General features: G+C 38.1%; 1 protein-coding gene across 3 annotated transcripts; it reads right to left on the bottom strand.

The window, feature by feature from the left end:
• Window positions 1–2,897: 2,897 nt before the first annotated feature.
• Window positions 2,898–22,959, bottom strand: LOC122912952 (glycine N-phenylacetyltransferase-like). 3 transcript variants are annotated; one of them, XM_044259375.1, is made up of 7 exons: window positions 22,714–22,959; window positions 15,071–15,160; window positions 11,294–11,401; window positions 8,437–8,563; window positions 7,421–7,592; window positions 6,802–6,924; window positions 2,898–5,790 (listed from the first exon to the last, which is right to left on the bottom strand). In XM_044259375.1, exons 2-7 carry the CDS (start codon window positions 15,146–15,148, stop codon window positions 5,388–5,390), a joined length of 1,011 nt encoding a protein of 336 aa, XP_044115310.1. In that variant the 5' UTR covers window positions 15,149–15,160; window positions 22,714–22,959; the 3' UTR covers window positions 2,898–5,387. The 3 variants fall into 3 exon arrangements, with proteins under 3 accessions (XP_044115310.1, XP_044115309.1, XP_044115308.1); XM_044259374.1 differs by lacking the exon at window positions 6,802–6,924 and adding an exon at window positions 22,456–22,589 and having other exon boundaries at window positions 22,714–22,956; XM_044259373.1 differs by lacking the exon at window positions 6,802–6,924 and having other exon boundaries at window positions 22,714–22,952.
• Between the last annotated feature and the right edge of the window lie 1,318 nt (window positions 22,960–24,277).

Below are 24,277 nucleotides of genomic sequence, written 5' to 3' on the forward strand. Positions count from 1 at the left end.
CCAGGGACACACTCAGAGAGGGCAGTTACCTTTGAGAGAAATCCAGAAACTTGCAGAACAACTTCTACACTTCAGGTGAATGAGAGAAGAGCCGCATTGAAATGGATAGGATGGGCTAAGATATGCTCACCATAAACCCCACCCCACCACAGCACCTTACAATCAAGAGAGAACCCCCATCTCCCAGTTTCTTCCTGAGAAGCAAAGGGTTGGACCACACAGCTAGTGCCCAGTTTTTAAGGCTACCACCCAAGGGATGGGTCCACAAATCACTTTGCTCTGAGAGCCATTGTGGCTTGGCATACATGAAACTCACAGGGACACACCAAATAAGGAAGTTTTTAAATGGGTGCATGAGCATTTTTTTGTAGCTATCCCTTCCAAGATCAGCACAGAAGGAGCAGACAAAATGCCATCTCCCAGTTTCTCCCTGAAAAGGATTTGACCATATACTTTCCCAGTCACAGCCTTAGGTTCTGGCTTCTAAACAACCCACATGTGGAAGCTCATTGGGGGTATTCCCAGCTATCTAAAAGAGCTGGGGGCTACATCAGCTTTCTCTCCTCAGCTAACCGCAGTAATAAAACAGTCTCCAGCTTCTTCCTGAAAGGAGTTTGTCTATAAATCTAGTACTTCATCATCTTTTCTCTACTCCCTTTTTTTTAAGCACCTCATCTTCTAAGGTTGCCTTTGATGGACTGACTTCTAAATTACCTAGCTTTAGGAGGTGATGAGGTTCAGTATTCATTGTGTGTTCCAACCCACAAAATAGAGAGGTAGCTCTAAATAGGTACAAAAACATTCCCAGAGGGTATCCCTTCTGCCTTAGCACAGAGTAAGTAGACAAAAACACCCAGTTCCCAGTTTCCCCCCGATGGGCTAGATTGTATATTTAATATCTTGACTTTCCTGGGTGCTGCCTGGAGGTTGGGCTTCTAATTAGCTTGCATTGAAAGCTAAAGGGGCTGGCAAATAATAGCTCTCTGGGAGCCTAAAGAGGCATGTGGGCAATTCCCACGCTGTTGGGACACCAATAGATCTTGACAGACCCTGATCTCCTGACCACAAAAAACAAAGACAGTGGTTTAGGCAAACACCGAGGCTTGAGGGAAATAAAGCCTCAGGTCAAGGTTATTTTTTTTAAGATTTTATTTATTTATTTGACAGACGGAGATCACAAGTAATCAGAGAGGCAGGCAGAGAGAGAGGAGGAAGAAGCTTCCCCACAGAGCAGAGAGCCCAATGTGGGGCTCGATCCCACGACCCTGGGATCATGACCCGAGCCGAAGGCAGAGGCTTCAACCCACTGAGCCACCCAGGTGCCCCTCAGGTCAAGGTTATTAACAAAGATTATTTCCTACATAAGGCAAGTCTGTCAAGACTGGGAGATGGGACTGTTTTATCTAATATGCAAAAACCAATATAGAAAGTCAAGGAAAATAAAGAACAGAGGAATATGTCCCAAACAAACAAACAACAACAAAAGAACAAGATAAATCTCCAGAAACCAATCTTAATGAAACATAGATAAGTAATTTACCTGACAGGGACTTCCAAATAATGGTTGCAAAGATGCTCACCAAGGTCAGGAGGGCAATGCATGTGTACAGTGAGCATTTCAACAAAAAGACAGACTATATTTTAAAAGTACCAAACAAATCCCAATAACCAAACTGAAAAATTCAATAGAGTGGTTCAACAGCAGATAAGATCAGATGGAGAAAAGGATCAACAAACTCAAAGCTAGATCAGTGGAAATTATCTAATCAGAAGAGCAAAAATTAAAAAAAATAATTAAAAAGAGTGAAATAGCTTAGCTAATTTATGGAACACAATCAAGTGGACAAATATACCTATTATAGGTGTCCTAGAAGGAGAAAGAGAGAATCGTGCAGAAATGTGTTCAGAAAAATAGTGATTAAAAACTTCCCAAATGTGGGGAGAGAAACAGACACTAAAATCCAGGAAACTCAAAGAGAAACAACAACAACAAAAAATTAATCCAAAGAGACCCACACCAACACACATTATAATTTAATTGTTAGAAAGTAAAGACAAAGAATAAAACACAACAAAAGAAAAGTGAGTTTTTACAAACAAAAAACTCTCTTAAGACTATAAGCATATTTTTTCAGCAGAAACCTTTCATGCTTGAAGGGAGTGGAATGATATATTCAAAGTGCTAGAGAAAAATAACTACCAGCCAAGAAATGCTTTATCTGTGAAATTTTCCTTCAGAACTGGAGGGGAGATAGATTTTAGCAGATAAACAAACCTGAAGGAGTTCATTTCCACTAGATCAGGCTTACAACAAATGTTAAAAGGAATTTCTTCAAGTTGGAATATATTCAGTACAAATGGAAACCAGAAGAGAGTAGGACTATCTATACTTATATCAGGCCAAATAGACTTCAAGGTGAAAGTATGGTAATAAAGAAGGCCATTATGTAATGATAAGAAGGTCAGTTTATTCAAAGAATATAACACTTAAAAAATGCATATGTACCAAACAATGGAATGCCTGAATATATAAAGCAGATATTGACAGATCTGAAGGGAGAAATAGAAAACAGTAAAAATAAGAGTAAGGGCCTTCAATATTCCACTTTCAAGAATGACTAGATCATCCAGGGAGACAATCAGTAAAAAAATATTGGATTGGAGCTACATATTAGACCAAATGGACCTAACAGATACATACACATATTCCATCATACAGCAGCTGAATACACATTTTTCTTCATTTGTTAGAGAGAGAGAGATACAGAGCGCAAGTACAGGCAGACAGAGTGGCAGGCTAGAGGCAGAGGGAGAAGCAGGCTCCCTGCCGAGCAAGGAGCCTGATGTGGGACTCGATCCCAGGACGCTGGGATCATGACCTGAGCCGAAGGCAGCCACCTAACCAACTGAGCCACCCAGGCGTCCTGAATACACATTTTTCTTAATTGCACATGGAACATTCTCCAGGATAGGTTATATGTTAGATCGCAAAGCAAGTCTTCACAAATTTTAAAAGATTGGAATCATACCCAGAATCTTTTCTGACCACAATGGCATACAACTAGAGATCAACATCAAAGACAAAAACTGGAAAATACACAAATATGTGGAGATTAAACGATATGTTCCTAAACAACAGTGAGTCAAAAATTCTTTCTAATTAAAAATTTTTTCAGGCAATTGAAAAAGGAAATACTATATACCAAAACATACCATGCAGCAAAAACAAGTCAAAGAGAAAAGTTTATGTTGATAAATCCTTATCTCAAGAGAAAGATCTCAATCTCATCTCACACCTCAAAAAACTAAAAAAAGAAGAAATAAGCATAAAATTAGTAAAAAGAAGAAAGTAACTACCAGAGCATAAATAGGTAAAATGAGACTAGAAAAATAATGGAAAAGATAAATGAGACTAAGGGTCTTTTTAAAAAAGATAAACAAAATTGATTAACCTTTAGTTAGACCTACTAAGAAAAAAAGAGAAAAGACTCAAATGAATAAGACCAGACATAAAAGAAGGGAGATTACAATAATGACACAAAAATGAAAAAAATCATGAGACCACCATGAACAGTTATTAACTAACAAATTGGATAATCTAGAAGAAACTGTTGAATTCTTAGAAACATGCAACCTGTAAAAACTAAATCATAAAGAACTATAAAATTTGATCAAACCAAATACTAGTAAGAAAGCCGAATCGCAACAAATAAAAGCTCAGGACCAGAGGACTTCATTGGTGAATTCCATCAACCATTCAAAGAATTAATGCAAACCTTTCTCAAATCTTTCAAAAAATTAAAGAGGAGGATACACCTCCAAACTCATTTTATACGGTCAGCATTATCCTGATACCAAAGTTAGACAAGGATACAACAAGAAGATGCAAAATTCCTCAAGGACGCCACATTCAGCAACATATTAGGAGGATCATACACCAGTAGCAAGTGGATTTTATCCCTGTATATTAGCCCACAGCTAACATCATACTCAATGATGAAAAGCTGAAAACTATTCCTCTAATATTAGAAAAAAGACAGAGATGTCTACTCTTGCCACTTATCTTCAATATAGCACTGCAGGTTGGGAAAAGAGATAAAAGTCATCCAGGTAAGAAAGGAGGAAGTGAAATTGTATCTACCGATAACATTATCATATGTATAGAAAACCTTAAAGATTCCATTCCCCCCACAAAAACCTACTAAAACTAAGAAGCAAATCAGTAGAGTTGCAGAATACAAAGTCAGGATACAAAAATGAGTTGTATTTCTAGACTCTAACAATTGTGAAGAAGAGAAATTAAGAAAGTACCAATTATAATAGTAACAAAAAGAAAAAAATGCTTAGGAATAGTTTTAATCAAGAAGGTCAAAGATCTGTACACTGAAAACTATAAAACATTAATGAAAGAAGTGTAAGAAGATGCACATAAATGGAAAAAGATTCTGTGTTCATGGACTGAAAAATTATTATTGTGCAGATGTCCATTCCACCAAAAGCAGTCCTTATTAGGGCAATCCTTACCAAAATTCTGATAGAAATAGAAAAAATAATCTTAAAATTTGTATGGAACCATAAGAGACTCCAAATACCAAAAAGTTGTTGGGAAAGAAAAACAAGGCAGGAGACGTTATACTTCATGACTTTTAACTATGTTACAAAACTATAATAATCGAAAGAGTTTGATATCAGCATAGAAGCAGACACATAAATTACTGGAACAGAATAGAGATCCCAGAAATAAACCCATGTATATATGGTCAGGTAATTTTAATCAACTTGGTTATGGGAGGTCTTTCACAACGTGTGTGTGTGTGTGTGTGTGTGTGTGTGTGTGATCACCACTTTTTACACTTTACATTACAGTGTTAATTGTGAATTATACCTCAGTGAAGCTAGTTGAGGGTAGGGCAGGGAGCGGGAGGGTAAAGGCAAGAGAGAGGAAAATTATACTACCCTTGAGATAATGTCACATCTTGGCAAAAGTGGCAGGATATGCTTATTAGCAATACCTCGCTTGTAAGATAGGCGATCCAGGAGAAGCAGGAGGGCAGAATGTAGCGGAAAAGAGTATCACTGAGATCCAGAAGTGTAGGAAACTGAACAAGACCGGAGTCTGCCGCAGGAAGGTCTGGCCATGCCAGATCTTCCAGACCCAAAGGGGAGTACTACATGAATGGTTTGAGAACAGGGACTGTGGTGGTTCTGTTGACCTGGTTTGAGAACAGGGACTGTGGTGGTTCTGTTGACCATTTGTACTGCTTCTCAGAGCCCAGACAACACATATCACTTTACTACTGATTACAGTTTGTTCTTTCTCCCTGTCCGCCCAACCACTTCTCCTGCCACATCAGCCCACCCAACTCGGTCTTGTGCTCAGGATTGCTTCACAGTGGCACACAGTGCCACTGGTTCCAGTTACAAGGCAGGGTGATATGATTCAGACTGTGACTCATTTTCTGAATGATTTTGTTGGTTAAAGCTGTATGGTAATAGCTAGGGTAGTCAAGTTTGTCCAGAGCATGGATGTGAACATCCATGAGATAGGAGATGAGACCCTTGCCCCGGTACTCAGGCACAGTACCCCCCATCCGTATCTCGCCTGTCTGGTCCATCAGGCTCCAGGACACCGGGGTCCCCTCAGGCCCCAGCAGGCAGAAGGTGGGGAAGGTCCGGATGCAGCGCTCAATGAACATCTGGCTCCTCTCATTGCCCCCAAAATGCCAGAATTTATTCACCAACGGAGCATGGGTAACGTCCAGGGAGGAGAGCTGAAACATCTCTTGGTTGCTATTGAGAACAAGGAAAAAGAATACCCCAAAATATCACATATACTGTGGAGTATTATGTTTGTTTTCCCCCAAATTGTCTTCAGGCAATGCAGAGTGGAGTGGAGTAAAGGCATAGACTCTGCAGCCAGATTGCCTGAGTTAATCATCTTGTTATAAAATGGAGATATTAACAGAGTGGTGCTATTAATAGCAGCTCTGTAAATAATATAAGAGCTATCCCATGATTAGTACCTAGGACCCATGCCACACAAAAAATAATTACACAAAAATCAACATTATTTTTGTCAATATTACTGTGACTCTCCGCTTAAGATGGGAGAATTGATAACATCCCTGTTCTACACATAACAGTAGGTAAGCAGAAAATAAGCAAGTGCCTCAAAGCATACGCTAGCAAGATATAAAGCCAGGGCTTGGAATCTTGTAATCCTGGAATCTTTGTCTGTTGGTGTCAGAGGCTCCTTGACCACTGTGGGAGAGCTGAAGCCCAGGGAAGGGCAGTGATGTGGAGTGTGGACAGCCCCCACTTGACAGAACACTGAAGTCTGAAGACTGCTACAGGGGTGGAGAAGGTTTCTCTCTCTCCTGTAAAGAGCCCAGAGTGTGGAAGCAAGAGATGTAAACATGAGCCCCAGTTATGTCCTTAACCATCCACATGACTCTGACAAGCTGTTTTATCAACTGGACCTGTTTTCCATCAGGAAAATGGGGATAATGTCTCCTCCCTTGTCTGTCTCATGGGATGAACAAGAAATCAAATGAAAGTATAGATTTGGAGGTGACTTTCAGATGTAAGTTGCAATACACTGTGAATAAATCTTTTCCAAGTGTATTAACACAGAGAGGGCTATAGGATTGGATATCTCAAGATAAAATCCCTATATCGGTTTTAATTCTATTCAGGCATAAGTGGAGGGCAATATATAACGTGTTTTGCTCTGGGATGTAAATTCATTGCATATTTATGAAGCATCTATTTGACGCTTTGTTGTGGCTCCTGAAAACTTACTGGTGACCACCATGAAGAGTGTCCTCTGCTCTTGTGGAGTTTGAATCGTTGCAAGGGAGGAATCCAACAACAGAGACGTCAATAAATTCACAAATAAGCTGGTTTTGGATAGTGATAAGTGCACTGAGGAAAATAAAAACTGTATTTCGTGATGAAGAATTATGGGAAAGGGTGGTTTTGGGTTGCTCTGAGGAGAACTCTTGAAGGAAATGACATTGGAGATAATGAGTGGCAAGAAAGAAACAGATGTGCAAAATCAGAGGGAAGGAGATTTTAGGCAAATAATAAATGCAACGGTCCAAAGGCATTATGTGAATGTATGAAATCAAGTCGGAGAAAAAAGGCCAAAGCTGCTGGTGCAAGTAAGCAAGAGGGACATGATGAAGTCCAAGAGGTGGTGGATAGCAGGTCTGCTAGGACCCCGAATGTCTGTAATGGGCATGTGAGCTGAGGAACACTGATGGCTTTTAAGTGGATGAATTGACACAATCCATGTCCAAAAGGATCACGCTGTAAATGGATTGTAGGGAGGCAATAGCGAAGATAGGGGAAGATGTTGGGAGGCCTCTTCCATGCAGAAAGATGAGCGTATCCCAGAGTATCTTTTTCCAAAACTCACATGACTTTGTGTCTGCCAGATTTAAGAGGTAAGTTCTTTGCCTCCAGCAAGGAAGGGAGCAGTTTACTTGCTCTCTCGGGCAACATATACATAATCCCTTGTTGTTGCTCGACCTTGACCAGTTTAACAGCTGCAAGATTTTGTATCACTTCGTTCAGGCTGGACTGTGAACCTAGAGAGGGGTAAGGTGAAGTGAGAAGTAAATGGCCGTGTAGATGCTACAGAAGCTTCCTGTGGAAATATGCAGATCTTAAAGTCAGGCAGTGTTGCTTCTGGGGTCATCATTAACCATGTGACCATGTCCAAGTCACTCTCTTCTGCAAGCAGATAATACTAGAAATCCTGACTATATCACTGCACAATCAATGAGAAATGGTATTTTAAAAGTAGTAGCTAACCTTGAGTGTGTGCCTACTTCATGCCCAGTTATTGGTCTAATACTACGTTTAATTCTTCCCTTGAACCTGTTTTAAGTACTTTTACTGCCCTCTTTTTTTACACATACAAAAACCGAATAATAGATACACCACTTGCTCAAATCACAAAGCAGGTATCAGGCAGAGCAAGGATGCCACCCTAGAGAATCTGACCCTGGAGGGTGTGCTCGCAGTCATGGTAGTTGTACTTGTGACCTGGAGGTGTTCTCTGGCACAAGCAACTGTCATTCTTATTCTAGGAATGGAAGACCAGAGAGGGAGGGAGCTCTGCTCTCACACCTAATCCCCCTAAGGGACCCTGAATATGTCTGAAAAATATATCATGAATCCTTAGCTAACAAGAAATTCCATTACTCACAGTCCCTTGTGTCAAGTCCACAGTTCGCAATGTTTGAATTCTGTTCCACTGAAGAGGTGGGAGCAGCTGATGCAAAGAATGAACATCAAGCTGAGTCGGGTTTGGTAGAGCTTCCTACCTACAAAGGCTGTAGGGGAATGTTCTCAGGATGAAAAGTGACCCTGTAGGAGTAGCCAGGAAGAGTCATAGAAGCCAGCACACATCCCAGATCCCAAACTTACTTTGGATCTGCAAATGTTGTTTCCAGTTGATGACACCCGATGCGCCAAGGAATTCTTGACAGTTTGGGGGATTCTTAGAATAGATTTGGTAGGTGTTGGTGTAGTAATCAAAATCATCTGTCATTTCCTGTTTGGTTAGTTAATGTAAAATAAATTACATTGATTATACCCAGTGATTGGAATACTTTGCCTTAGTCTGTCATTATACTGTGCTATTTTATAAACTTATAAATATTTGGTATTATTCTTGATGTACTAGCATTATTCCTGAATCATTTACATCATGAGAGCAAGTAAGGGATTTAATGACTCAATTTTTGGTTAAGAAAAACTTGCTGAACTAGGTATTTATATGGTGTGTTACAATTTCAAATCAACCAAATGTGCACTGGTTTAGAAAGCATTCTTCTATGATTCTGTAATCTTCAGGAGAAAGAAAGTATTACTGTCAAAGGCAAGTTTCCTTTGAAAGAGTAAATTTTATTCTATTTAAGAGTCTCAGAAAAAAAAAAACCCAGTCTCAGAACCAATGGATTGTAAACATAACAATGTTGAAATTGATACAGGTAACCTTATATTAGAATTTTCACTTATATATGACATAGCTACATGAATAAAGACATATGATGTCTTTATTTTTCCTTTTTAAAAAATTTTAAATTTTTATTTAAGTATAATAAATATGCAGTGTTATATTAGTTTCATATATTTATAAGAAATATAAAATATATTTTTTATAAATATAATGATTCAACAAATTTTTTAGTACACGACTCAGTGCTCATCACAATAAATGTACTCTTAATCCCCTTCCCCTACTTCACCCATCCTCCTACACCCCTCCCTCTGGCAACCACCAGTTTTTTTTCTGTATTTAAGAGTCTGTTTTTTTGTTTGTATCTTTTTTCTTTGTTTATTCATTTGTTTTGTTTCTTAAATTCCACGTATGAGTGAAATCATATGGTATTTGTCTTTCTCTGACTGACTTATACACTCTTAAGTACATCTACATTGTTGTAAATGATAAGATTTCATTCTTTTTTAATGGCTTAGTAATTTTTATTATATATATAATATATATTATATATAATATTATGTTTATATGTAAAGTTATCTTTATATTATAAAATCATTTTCTTTATTTGTATATTGATAGACACTTGGATTGCTTCCGTATCTGGGTTATTGTAATAATCTTGCAATAAACATAGGGACACATGTATCTTTTCAAATTAGTATTTTTACCTACTTTGGTTAAATACCCTATATATATGTACATATATATTGGGTAAATATGCAATAGTGGAATTACTGGATATATAGTAATTTAATTTTTAAGTTTTTTAAGGAACCTCCATACTGTTTTCCATAGAGACTGTACTAATATACATTCCCAACAGTATATGAGTGTTCCTTTTATTCCACATCCTCACCAACACTTACTTCTTGTGTTTTTTCATTTGAGTCATTCTGATAGGTATAAAGTGATATCTCATTGTGGTTTTATTTTGCATTTCCCTGATGATTAGTGATATTGAGGATCTTTTAAATGTGTTGGCATCTGTATGTCTTCTTTGGATAAATGTCTATTTAGGTCCTCTGCCCATTTTTTAATTGGGTTATTTGTTTTTTTGGTGTTGAGTTGTATAAGTTCTTCATATATTCATATATAGTTCTTCATATATTTTGGATATACTTTATTTGGCACATGATGTCTTTAAAATGTAAACCATAATGCACTATTATTTTTTAAAAAATAATTTGCATTCCCCCAAAAATTGAAACAAAATTTGTTCAAGAAGTTCTTCTCAAAGTTAACAAATCAGAGTTCAGGTTATTTGAAGTTGGAGGAAAGAGTCAGGAAACAACTACCCAACAAGGGTAGAATAGCTAGAAAGTGCTACTCAGAAATGCACTCATAGTTTTATTTTTCAGTTCAATAATTAATGTAAATGTCTTCATTTTTGTATTCTGTTTAGTTCAAAAGACTATACATTTAAATTTTATTTGAAAATATTTGTATTAAAATGACATTGTATGATTACACATTTTGTATGCATACATTTTTACTTTATATTTTCCAATATGCTTATAACATATTTGTCTTTGAAATATATTCAGCACTTAGTTTAAGTAATCTTTAAAAGTTGACACTGAAAATACATTCCCAAATACAGGCATTGCAGTTTGTTCTTTATATTTTCTTAACTTTCTTCATATTTAGCTCTACACATTTTTAGGTGTTATGTTTTTCTGTTTAAAATGCATCCTCTCTTCTTGTCAGTCTGCCAAAAACCTATTTATTTTCAAAATCCAGTTTTGCTGAAATGTCTGCCTAGAAGCCCTCTGATCCTCTACGTGCATACCCCGACATCTGTGGTTTTAACTGTCTCTTACACAGTATTGCTGGTATCTTATATAGTGTGTGTTTCTATATGTTTTTGTGCATTTTCACTCCATGTTGTAATTTATTCCTTTATCTGTCTTCTCTGAACTTCTTGAGGACAGCAACTCACTTACCATCAAACAATTCATTTCTTTTTTTTTTTTTTTTAAGATTTTATTTATTTATTTATTTGACAGGCAGAGACACAGCCAGAGAGGGAACACAAGCAGGGGGAGTGAGAGAAGAAGAAGCAGGCTTCCAGTTGAGCAGGGAGCCGGATGTGGGTCTTGATCCCAGGACTCTGGGGATCATGACATGAGCCAAAGGCAGACGCTTAATGACTGAGCCACCCAGACACCCCTCACACAATTCATTTCTGTATCCCCTGGGTCTACCACATTGCCAGGTGCATGGTAGGCACATAGCAAATAAGAACACAAAAGTGTACTCATTCTACATCTGGCACCTTACCTCCTCCTGAGGTCGGATAACCACTGTTGTAAAGTCAGGCCACTTGTCCACGAGGGCCGTTAGCTTGAATGGGTTTCTCTGATTCATGTGGAAGACAGTCCCATAAACCTACAGCATCCCAAGAAAGTCAGCTCATTAGGAAAGGATGGTAAAGTAACTTATTTGATCAGTACAATGATTATTTCTATGAAATCAAGGTGATAACTGATAAGCATGTGGTTCAAATCACCTTCAGATTCCACTTCATTACTCCAAATAGAAATAGGTTTGGGGGGTCAAACCATGAACATTATATCAATAGAGTTAAACATCCAGATAAACAAATTAATTAAAAATCATCCACTATCACACTGTAGAACTTAGTATTATATCTTTCCATTTTATTTCATTTATTGACAAATACATACATTTTTAAGCAATGAAATTACTTAATGTATATTAGTTTACCACATACCCCCTCCAGACACACAATATACTATAGACATATTTCCATGTCAATAAATACCAATCTATAGAATCATTTTTAATGACTGTATAATATCCATCATAGGAAAGAACTCCAGTTCAATTTTATTTTCTACATCTATTAGGAGAAGATCATCTGGCTTTTTTCTTTAATCTATTGATACAATGAAATACACTGAATATTAATGTTGAACCTGCCTTGGATTCTCAAGATAAATTTCCCTTGGTTATAATTACTATCCTTTTGATATATTGATGGATTTGACTTGATAGAATTTTGTTGAGGATTTTTGGGTATATGTTCATGTCTTCTAGTCCTCTCTTTTTAAAAATAAAATCCAGGGGCACCTGGGTGGCTCAGTGTGTTAAAGCCTCTGCCTTCAGTTCAGGTCATGATCCCAGGGTCCTGGGATGGAACCCTGCATCAGGTTCTCTGCTCCTTAGAGAGCCTGCTTCCTCCTTTCTCTCTCTCTGCCTGCCTCTGCCTACTTGTGATCTCTGTCTGTCAAATAAATAAATAAAATCTTAAAAAAAATAAAATCCACTTCTGGTTTTCATATTAGAGTAATTCTGGATTCATAAAATGAGTTGGGAAGTGTTTACTCCTCTGATCTATTCTGCAAGAGTTTGCAAAGAATCGATATTATTTCTTCCTTACATGTGTGATAGAAATTGCCATGAAAGCCATCTGAGCAACGGTATTTTCTTTGTTGGAAAATTTTAAATTATAAAATCAGTTTCTGCAATGCATACAGGATGATTTAGGTTATATTTTTCTTCTTTAATGACTTGGTAATTTGTCCTTTTCACAGAACATAAGCTGTGAAATCTATAGGCACAGTATTGATAATGGTGTGTCTTTATTATCCTTAAAATGTTTATGGGATTGGTATTAGTGTCCCTGTTTGTTTCTCTTTTTTTTAAGTATAACTTTTTTTTACATTTCTTTTTAGCGTAACAGTATTCATTGTTTTTGCACCAGTGCTCTATGCAATCCATGCCCTCTCTAATACCCACCACCTGGTTCCCTCAAATTCCCACCCCCCGCCCCTTCAAAACCCTCAGATTGTTTTTCAGAGTCCATAGTCTCTCGTGGTTCACCTCCCTTTCCAATTTCCCCCAACTCCCTTCTCCTCTCTAATACCCCTTGTCCTCCATGATATTTGTTATGCTCCACAAATAAGTGAAACCATATGATAATTGACTCTCTCTGCTTGACTTATTTCACTCGGCATAATCTCTTCCAGTCCCATCCATGTTGCTACAAAAGTTGGGTATTCACCCTTTCTGACAGAGGCATACTCCATAGTGTATATGGACCATATCTTCCTTATCCATTCGTCCATTGAATGGCATCTAGGTTCTTTCCAGAGTTTGGCGACCGTGGCCATTGCTGCTATAAACATTGGGGTACAGATGGCCCTTCTTTTCACTACATCTGTATCTTTGGGGTAAATACCCAGTAGTACAATTGCAGTGTCATAGGGAAGCTCTATTTTTAATTTCTTGAGGAATCTCCACACTGTTCTCCAAAGAGGCTGCACCAACTTGCATTCCCACCAACAGTGTAGGAGGGTTCCCCTTTCTCCACATCCTCTCCAACACATGTTGTTTCCTGTCTTGTTAATTTTGGCCATTCTAACTGGTGTAAGGTGGTATCTCAATGTGGTTTTAATTTGAATCTCCCTGATGGTTAGTGATGGAATAGTGTCCCTGTTTCATTCCTGATTTGATTTGTGTCTTCTCTCTGCATTTCTAAGTCAGAAGTTTATCAACATTATTGATCTTTTCAATGAGTCAGATTTGGTTCATTTTCTTTTTTTTTAAGATTTTATTTATTTATTTATTTGACAGAGAGAGAGAGATCACAAGTAGGCAGAGAGGCAGGCAGAGAGAGAGGAGGAAGCAGGCTCCCTGCTGCACAGATAGCCTGATGTAGGGCTCCATCCCAGGACCCTGAGATCATGACCTGAGCTGAAAGCAGAGGCTTTAACCCACTGAGCCACCCAGGTGCCCCTTGATTAATTTTAATTGATTTTCTCCTCTCAAATTCATTGCTTTCTGCGCTTATATTTTATAATTTCCTTAATTCTCTTTGCTTTGAGGTTAATTTGTTCTTTTTCTGATTTTTCAGGTGGAAACTTAAAGTGCTGATTTGAGATCATTGTTTTTTTTTCCTTTCAGTAAAGCACTTGATGCTATATATTTCTCGCTTATCACTGCTTTAGCTGCATCCCCAAACTTTTGATATCTTTTGCTTTCATCTTTATTCAAATATTTTCTGATTTTTCTTGTGACTTTAAAGTATGGTTTATTTAGAAATGTGTTGTATATTTCTTAAATTTGGATGTCTTTCTAGATACCTTCCAGGGTTTTTTAAAGTTTAGTATCATATTGTTGAAGGACATACTTATTACAATTTCAGTTCTTTATAAAGTCTTAAGAATGTGGTCTATCTTTGTACACATTCCATGTGAACTTGGAAAGAATGTGTATTCTACTATTGCTGAGGGATGTACTCTGTAAATGTCAATTAAGTTGGTTCATAGTATTTTTCAGGTCTTCTATATAGGCTATAGGTTTTCTGTCTATTCTATAAGTTACTCAGAGAGGAGTGTTAAAAATGTTTAATTACACATGTGGCTTTATCTATTTGTTCTTTCAGTTCTATCCATTTTTGTCCTATGTCCTTTGAGCCTCTGTTGTTAGGTGTATACACTTCAGCATTTTTAATGCCTTCATGGTGAATTGATACCTTTATTAAAATGCAATGACAGTCTTTATCCCTGGTAATATTCTAGTACTTTGAAACATATATTATTGCATCCCCCCCAAAATCCCACCTCTTTATATACAAGATCGTTGATCTATTTTTAAAACATATTTCTGTCTCATCCCATATTAAACATAGCCTTTTTGGGTTTGACAAAATAGAATTTGGCCCATCCTTAATTTCGAAGAAAAATCATAATGGTTAACTTCTGTTAGGCACTCAACTGTTTAGAAAAAATAAGTTAAACATTAATGTGTTAGTTCAGTCAACTGTGCAATTCTGGCAACTCTTCCAGTTATATAATTCTCGGAATGGCACAAAGAGATGTTTTGGGTCATCGCACAGCAAAGATCATAGTGGATTTAAATCATATGATTGTCACTCACTAGTGATGTGGTCAAGTCCTAAAACCGAGTTCCTCTTTGGGTTACATGGGTATAAGGTACAGAGTAGGTGCTCAGAGAATGTTTGTTCTCCTTCCTACTTCTTTTATAGGCAGTTACCAGTCATTTTAGTTCCCTCTAAAAATGTTCTGTCACCTTTAAGGACTCTGGGAGGCTCTTCCTCAATGATTTCTCTAGCATCTGCAGCACTTGTGGGCCTTGTAAGTGGAACATCTTACCTTAAACCTAAAGAGAGGATCAAGAAATATCAAGGAATGAGAAGTGATGGAAAACATACAAAGACGCAAAACAGACACAGCAGGTAATTCTGGCTAATGGTCAGGACTTCATTCTTGCTGTTTTCTTGGTGCCCCATTCACTGAACTCCTCACTAAATCCTAGGAAGAATAAGACTGGCACAAAGCACAGGTGTATACTTCCAAAACTATTTTTTTGACATTTTCTAACCTTTAAAAATCTGTATGAAATGTTTATTTTAACTTTATATCATCCAGCATACCAATAATTAAGGATGCACTAAGATTATCATATATAGTATCTAAACATGCATGAACATATTTAAAAAAAAAAGATTTTATTTATTCATTTGACAGAGAGAGAGATCACAAGTAGGCAGAGAGGCAGGCAGAGAGAGAGGGGGGGAAGCAGGTTCCTTGCTGAGCAGAGAGCCTGATGTGGGGCTTGATCCTAGGACCCTGAGCTGATGGCAGAGGCTTAACCCCCAGAGCCACCCAGGCACCCCAACATGCATGAACATCTTAGAGATTAAGTTCCTCTCCATGACAAGCCTGAGTCTGCCAGCTAGAAGCTATAGGATGTTGGGCAAATTACTCAACTTCTCTGTGCCTTGGTTTTCTCATATATAAAATGCCAGTGACTACATGCCTGTTCCATATAGTGGTTATGCCAGTTAAATAAATCAATACATTAGGTGCTTTGACCAGTCCATTTGAGCAAACGCTTTTAGTCCTCTTGAGTAAACATGTAAAGGTACATTTGCATGGTCATATAGCAAGCCTATGTTTAACTTTTAAAAAACTGACAGACTGTTTTTCCAAAGTGGCTGAACTACTTTATATTCCCTTAGCAGTGTTTGAGTTACATTTGGTCCTCATTCTCTCCAGCACTCGTCCAGATGATTTTCTTATACAGCCATATTCAGGAATCATTGATATAATAGGTAACAGATAAAATCCTTAACAAAACCCATCACAGGTCAGATAAAGGAAGATAACTAGGCTGATCCCATCCTACAAACACAACTAGGTAAATATAAAATCATCCTAAATACCCTAGAAATCAACCAGAAGATGGGCAGAACAAACTCCGCAACCAGAGAGAGAGAGAAGAGGCCACACCAAGGAAGGTAGAAGTGTGGAGATATGATTTGGGAGAAAATGGATCAAGGATGCTGTGTAAGGGTGGGAGCCATGGTCTCAGAGAAAGATGAGTGAGAGAACAGGGGATGGGGGGGGGGAACACATGTGGATGTACAAGGAGAATGTTTGTCCAAAGTCATTGGCTTGAAAAATGACAGGGGTTGATTTTTGTGAGCTCTTGCAACCAGTGGAGCTTACAGCTTGGAGTTTTAAAGATCAGCAGGACAAGGGGAGATGGAGAGGAGAAGGGAGTTGAGGGAAACTCCCCCATGGTTCACCAGGGAGGTGAACCATGAGAGACTATGGACTCTGAAAAACAATCTGAGGGTTTTGAAGGGGCGGGGGATGGGATGTTGGGGGAACCAGGTGGTGGGTATTGGAGAGGGCACAGATTTCATAGAGCACTGGGTGTGGTACAAAAACAATGAATACTGTTATGCTGAAAATAAATTAAAAAAAAAAAAAAAGATCAGCAGGCTCAGCTGGCACCATTTTCCTACCCCATACTTGGCTTAAATACAGAACCACCTATGGGAAGCAAGTCAGCACAGACACTGATTACATAATCTGTAATCTTGGTGTAACACCAAGGTCAACCTCCGTGCACTCTGGCAGGACTGTCCTTCTCAGTCAAATTTGCCTTGGACCGAGCATTACAGTCCCCTCCTCTAGAAGACCAGCACAAACCCCTGCCCATACCACATCTCCTAACCAGTGAGTTCTGCAGGGTCTCAGTTCTGGTATAGTAGGTATTAGGTCTCCTTTCACAAACAGACCAGAACACACCTAGTTAAAATTCACCTTCAGGCTGGGGACCAAACACTACCCTCTGGATGAAAGGACTCTCTGTAGATGACTGGCGTGAAGGATAGAACCACCAAAACAACAACAGTGGAACAATGTAGCACACACCAGAGATACTCCCTGATGTATTGGGCCCTGGACACTACATTACTTCTTCTTTATAGGCCATTACTTTCAGAAGCAAGAGACATAACTGGCTTTTCTAATACAGAGAGAAAGGCAGAGACTTAGACAAAATGTCAAGATGGAGGAATTTATCCCAAATGAAAAACAAGATAAGGCCACAGCCAGAGATCTAAGCAAAGCAGACATAAGTAACATGTCTGATGAAGAATTTAAGGCAACAACCATAAGGATACTTGCTGTACTTGAGAAAAAAATAGAAGACATCCTGATGGGAAACCCTTACTACAGAGATAAAAGAGTTAAAAAAGAATCAGAGAAGAATACAATAAACAAGACTGGAAATAGGCTTGATACATTGAACAGCGGGCTGGAAGAAGTAGAGAAATGAACAGTGATCTAGAAGACAAAATAATGGAAAATAATGAAGCTGGACAACAGAGAGAAAGAATAATTATGGAACACAAAAATAGACTTAGGGAAATCAATGACTCCATCAAACATAATAACACTTGTATTATAGAAGTCCCAGAAGAAGAAGATAGAGGAAAAGGGGGCAGAAAATTTATTTCAAGAAATAATAGCAGAAAACTTCCCTAATCTGGGGAAGGAAACAGATATCCAGGACCTGGAGGCACAGAGGACTTCCATCAAAATCAACAAAAGCAGGCTGACACCAAAACATAATTCAAGTTGCAAAATACAGTGATAAAGAAAAAATCTTAAAAGCAGCAAGACAGAAGCCATCCTTAACTTACAAGGAAAACTCATAAGACCACCTGGAGATTTCTCAACAGAAACTTGGCAAGCCAGAAGACAGTGGCTGATAGATTCAACATACTGAATGGGAAAAATCTGCAGCTAAGAATAGTCTATCCAGTAAGGCTATCTTTCAGGATGAAAAGAGAAATAAAGAGTATCTCAGACAAACAAAAACTAAAGGAGTTTGTGACCACTAAACCAGCCCTGAAAGAAATATTAAAACAGACTCTTTAAATGCAAAGGAGAGACCATAAGTAACAAAGACAAGAAAGTATCAGAGAAAATCTCCAGAAACAACAACAAAATAAGTAATAAAGTGGTAATAAATATATATCTATCAATAATTACTTTGAATGTAAATGAAGTAAATGCTTCAGTCAAGAGACACACAGTGTCAGAATGGATAAAAATCAAGAGCCATCTATATGTTGCTACAAGAGACCCATTTTAGACATAAGGGCACCAGCAGACTGCAAATGAGAGGGTGGAGAAACATCTGTCATGCAAATGGATGTCAAAGGAAAGCCTGAGTAGCAATACTTAGACAGACTAGACTTTATAGATTTTATTTATTTGTGTATTTATTTATTTATTTTTTAAATTTTTAAAATTTATTTTCAGCGTAACAGTATTCATTGTTTTTGCACCACACCTAGTGCTCTATGCAATCCGTGCCCTCTCCAATACCCACCACCTGGTTCCCCCAACCTCCCACCCCCCGCCCCTTCAAAACCCTCAGATTGTTTTTCAGAGTCCATAGTCTCTCATGGTTCACCTCCCCTTCCAATTTACCCCAACTCACTTCTCCTCTCTAACTCCCCATGTCCTCCATGCTATTTGTTATGCTCCACAAATAAGTGAAACCATATGAAAATTGACTCTCTCTGCTTGACTTATTTCACTCAGCATCTCTTCCAGTCCCAGCCATGTTGCTACAAAAGTTGGGTATTCATCCTTTCTGATGGAGGCATAGTACTCCATAGTGTATATGGACTACATCTTCCTTATCCATTCGCCCGTTGAAGGGCATCTTGGTTCTTTCCACAGTTTGGCGACCATGGCCATTGCTGCTATAAACATTGGGGTACAGATGGCCCTTCTTTTCACTACATCTGTATCTTTGGGATAAATACCCAGTAGTGCAATTGGCTCAAAGATACAGATGTAGTATTTATTTATTTTTTGAGATAGAAAGAGAGAGAGTCGGGGGAGGGGGAGAGAAAGAGGGAGAGGGAGAAGCAGACTCCCCACTAACCAGGGAACCTGAACCAGGGCTTGATCCCAGGACCCCGGGATTGGGACCTGAGCCAAAGACAGATGCTTAACTGACTGAACCACCCAGCTGCCTCCAAACTAGACTTTAAGACAAAGGTTGTTAAACGAGGCAAAGGAGGGCATTATATAATTATGAAGGGGATAATCCAACAAGAAAATATAAAAGTTATAAATATTTATGCACTAAACATAGGAGCACCCCAAAATATAAAACAACAACAAACATAAATGAACAAATTGATAATAACACAATAATAGTAGGGGACTTTAACACCCCACTTACATCAATAGACAAGTCATCAAAAAGAGAAAATAAACAAGGAAACAATGGCTTTGAATGACATATTGGACCTGATGGACTTAACATATATTTAGAACACTCCAACCTAAACAGTAGAATACACATTCTTACCAAGTGCACATGGAACATTCTCCAGAATAAATCACATATTAGGTCACAATACAGAATGCAAAAAATACAAAAAGATTGAAATCATACTGGGTACCTTTTCTGACCACACTTTGAAACTAGAAGTCAACCACAAGAAAAAAAAAAGACCACAAATATATGAAGGCCAAACAACATGCTAGTAAACAATGAATGAATCAACCAATCTTGGATTTCTTTGAAATCAAAGAAGAAATTTTAAAAATACGTGGGAAACATATAAATGAGAATACAGTAGTCCAAAACTTTTGGGATGTAGCAAAAGCAGTCCTAAGAGAGAAGAATATAGCAATACAGGCCAACCTCAAGAAGCAAGAAAAAAATCTTGAATAAACAAAATAACTTTACATCTAAGGAGCTAGAAAAAGAATAATAAATAAAGCCTAAAGCCAGCAGAAGGAAGGAGATAATAAAGATTGGGACAAAAATAAATGATATAGAAACTAAAAAACAGTAGAACAGATCAATGAAATAAGGAGTGGATTCTTTGGAAAAAATTGATAATTTCCTTCATAAATTAATATTAATAAGCATAAAAAGAAAAAAATTAATAAAATTGGTAAACCTCTGGCCAGACAGATACATGAATTCAGGAAAGTCACAGGATACAAAATCAATGTACAGAAATCTGTTGCATTTTTATACACCAATAATGAAGCAGTAGGAAGAGAAATTAAGGATTCAGTCCCACTTACAATTGCACCAAAAACAATAAGATACCTAGGAATAAACCTGACCAAAGAGGTGAACGACCTGTACTCTGAAAACTATAAAGCACTGATGAAAGAAGTTGAATGCCACCAGGGTGGCTCAGTCAGTTAAGCATCTGCCTTTGGCTCAGGTCATGATCCCAGAGTCCTGGAATCCAGCCCCAGTTCGAGCTCCCTGCTCAACATGGAGTCTGCTCCTCCCTCTCCTTCTGCCCCTCCCCCTGCTTGTGCCCCCTCTTTCAAATAAATGAATATAATCTAAAAAAAAAAAAAGAAATTGAAGGAGACACACACAAAAAATGGAAAAACATTCCCTGCTCATGGACTAGAACAACAAATATTGTTAAAATGTTTTTACTAGCCAAGGTAATCTATACATTTAATGCAATCCCTATCAAAATATCAACAATATTTTTCACAGAACTAGAACAAACAATTCTAAAATTTATATGGAACCACAAAAGACCTAGCCAAAGCAAACTTGAAAAAGAGAAGCAAAGCTGGAGGCATCACAATTCTCTATTTCAAGTTACATTACAAACTTTAATGATCAAGACAGTATAGTACTGGCACAGACAGTATGGTATTGTAACATAGCTCAATAGAAGACAATAGAAAACCGAGAAAGGAATCCACAACTCTATAGTCAGTTAATCTTTACCAAAACAGCAAAGAATATCTAGTGGGAAAAAGACAGTCTCTTCAAAAAACAGTGTTGGGAAAACTGGGCAGCAACATGCAAAAGAATGAAACTGGATCATTTTCTTACACCATACACAAAAATAAATTCAAAGTGAATTAAAGATCTAAATGTGAGACTAGAAACCAAAAAATCTAGAGAAGAAGATAGGCAATAGCTTGTCATCAACCGTAGCAACTTCTTCCTAGATATGTCCCTGGGGGCAAGGGAAACAAAAGAAAAATGAACTTTTGGGATCTCATCAAAATAAAAGTCTTCTGCACAACAAAGGAAACAGTCAACAAAACTAAAAGGCAATCTGTAGAATGGGAGAAGATAATTGCAAATAGTATATCTGATAAAGGGTTAGTTTATTAACCATATACCAAAAAACTCATAAAACTCAACACCCAAAAAATGAATAATCCTATTAAAAATGGGCAGAAGACATGAATAGACAATTTTCTGAAGAAGGCAGACAGATGGTCAACAGGTACATGAAAAGATGCTCAGTATCACTGACTATCAGGGAAATGCAAATCAAACCTACTATGAGATGCCACCTTTCACTTGTCAGAATGACTAAACTCAACAACACAAGAAACAACAGGTGCTGGTAAAGATGTGAAGAAAGGGGAACTCTCTTGTACTGTTGGCGGGAATTTAAACTGGTGCAGCCACTCTGGAAAATGGTATGGAGTTTCCTCCAGAAGTGAAAAATAGAATTACCCTTTGATCCAACAATTGAATTACCAGGTATTTACCCAAATATTTAAAAAAAATACTAATTCAAAGGGATACATGTACCTCTTGATTTATAGGAGCATTATCTACAATAGTCAAATTTTGGAAAGAGCCCAAATGTCCATTGACGGATAAGTGGATAAAGAAGATGTGAATACACACACACACACACACACACACACACACGACTATGACTCAGCCATCAAAAAGAATGACATCTTGCCATTTGCAGTGACATAGATGGAGCTAGAGAGTGTTATGCTAAGGGAAATAAGCCAATCAGAGAAAGAAAAATACCATATGATTTCACTCATATATGAAATTTAAGAAACAAAACAAATAAGCAAAGGGGGAAAAGAGAGAGGTAGAAGCCAAGAAACAGAGTCTTAACTATGGAAAACACACTGAGAGGTACCAGAGGGAAGGTTCGGAGGATGGGTGAAATAGGTGTGATGGGGATTAAGGAAGGCACTTGCTGTGATGAGCACTGGGTGTCACATGGAAGGGTGGAATCGCTGTATTGTACACCTGAAACTATTATTACGCTGTATGTTAACTAATTAGAATTTTAATAAAAACTTTAAAAACCACAGTACCTTCAAAGCAGTAAAGCAAGATTTATAGAGCTAATTCTGAAGGCAGACCAAAAGACTGAGGTCAAGTTGTATTTCAATAAATGCAATTCTCCAAGGGACTTATGATGTTGAGTTTTACCCAAGTCCTTGTTATCCTAGAAAATACAAGAGTTAAAGAAATCCCTCCATCTACTTTGTGTTCCCGAAAGGGCTTACTGCAAGGAATCTTACTTCCTCCCACCTGCCTTAGTAAAACTCACTGATGCGCTGCTTGCTTACCTATGACAAGGCCAGACACCGGTCCTCCAAATTCTCAATCTCTGCCTTACAAATGATTAGCTGAGCTGTGAGCCACACACTGATATATCAAAGCAAACTGCTTGTTAATCAATGTTGGTCAAATTTCTCTTCTTCCTCTAGACTGAACCAACATATAACCCCTTCTTAATAGCCCCTACCAAGAATAGGCTAAACTTGGATAAAACATTCTCTGAGCTATATTGGTCCCGTCCCTTCTACTTCCCACTTCCCCACATGGGATTTTCCAGCCCTGTTTACTCTTCATAAATGATTAGGTTGACTGTTTATCCTCACTGATCCATCTAAAGTTTGTATAAACTTTAAGCTTCTGCCCCCCACACAGGACTCTGGACTTTGTGCCACCCTGAGCCTGAGCCCTCACTCGCATGCAGAAAAACACTCTATGAGTTTTGCTTACTCCTCTCTATTAAAGAATAGCTCTTCTCTGACTGACCTCCAGTTGTTTTTAGATCTTGTGACCTGAGATTTACTCCTGATGAAATTGATCTATTCATCCATTCACTCATTTAATCACTCAATAAATCTTGATTGAGAGCTCACTATAGTGGCTTTGTAAGGCATCACCCCAGCTAGACTGAACTGTCTTTCCTGGAATTCCCTTCCTTGCATGGTTCTAGCTAGAGTGGGCCACATGAGAGATTCCTAAGAGATATTTGGAGGACAGAGTTACAGCAGCAGGCATTTAGTTGCTAACTCCATGACATGAGGTCTTGCTGGGCTGGCAAGTGCTTCAACATCTCCTAGGTTTGGCTTCAGCTTCTCTGTCATTGGAACCAGGGTGTTTAATCCCTTAATGAAGGAACCTGTCCTCTACACAACACACAATCTACCAAGGTCAGAGTCAGCAAGAACTGACAAGATTTCTGTCCCTATGAGCTTCAGTTTTAACATGGTGGGAAGTCCTTGTATAAACTAATGTTTTGATTTTTCTTTTTTTTAACTTTTAAAAAAATTTATTTTGAGAGAGAGACAGAGTGAGAGAGAGCATGAGAAGGGAGGTCAGAGGGAGAAGCAGACTCCCTATGGAGCTGGGAGCCCGATGTGGGACTCGATCCCAGGACTCTGGGACCATCACCTGAGCCGAAGGCAGTTGCTTAACCAACTGAGCCACCCAGGCACCCTGTTTTGATTTTTTCATATGTGCTCCTTTTTCCCCAGGTTCTTGTCAGTTATTTGGATTCTTGCTAATGAAGTAGTCCCTGCACTTAACCTTGAATTCCTTTCATGATTTAAGGGGAGAATCTTGACCAGAACCACTAAGGCAATGGTTGTATTATTTTTTTTTCTTTATTTCCCCCATGGTTGGGGGAAATGGTTGGCACAATAATGTTGGTTAACACCTCCATCTCATCACATAATTACCTCTTTTTTTGTTATGAGAACATTTAAGATCTACTCTCTTAGCAACTTTCAAATATCATATTAATTATCATCACCATGCTGTACATTAGATCCCCCAGAATTTATTTATCTTAGAATGGGAATTTTGTACCATTTGACCAATGTTTCCCCATTACCTCAA

Source organism: Neovison vison, chromosome 7, assembly GCF_020171115.1.
Source record: "Neovison vison isolate M4711 chromosome 7, ASM_NN_V1, whole genome shotgun sequence".
Classification (NCBI taxonomy): Eukaryota; Metazoa; Chordata; class Mammalia; order Carnivora; family Mustelidae; genus Neogale; species Neogale vison.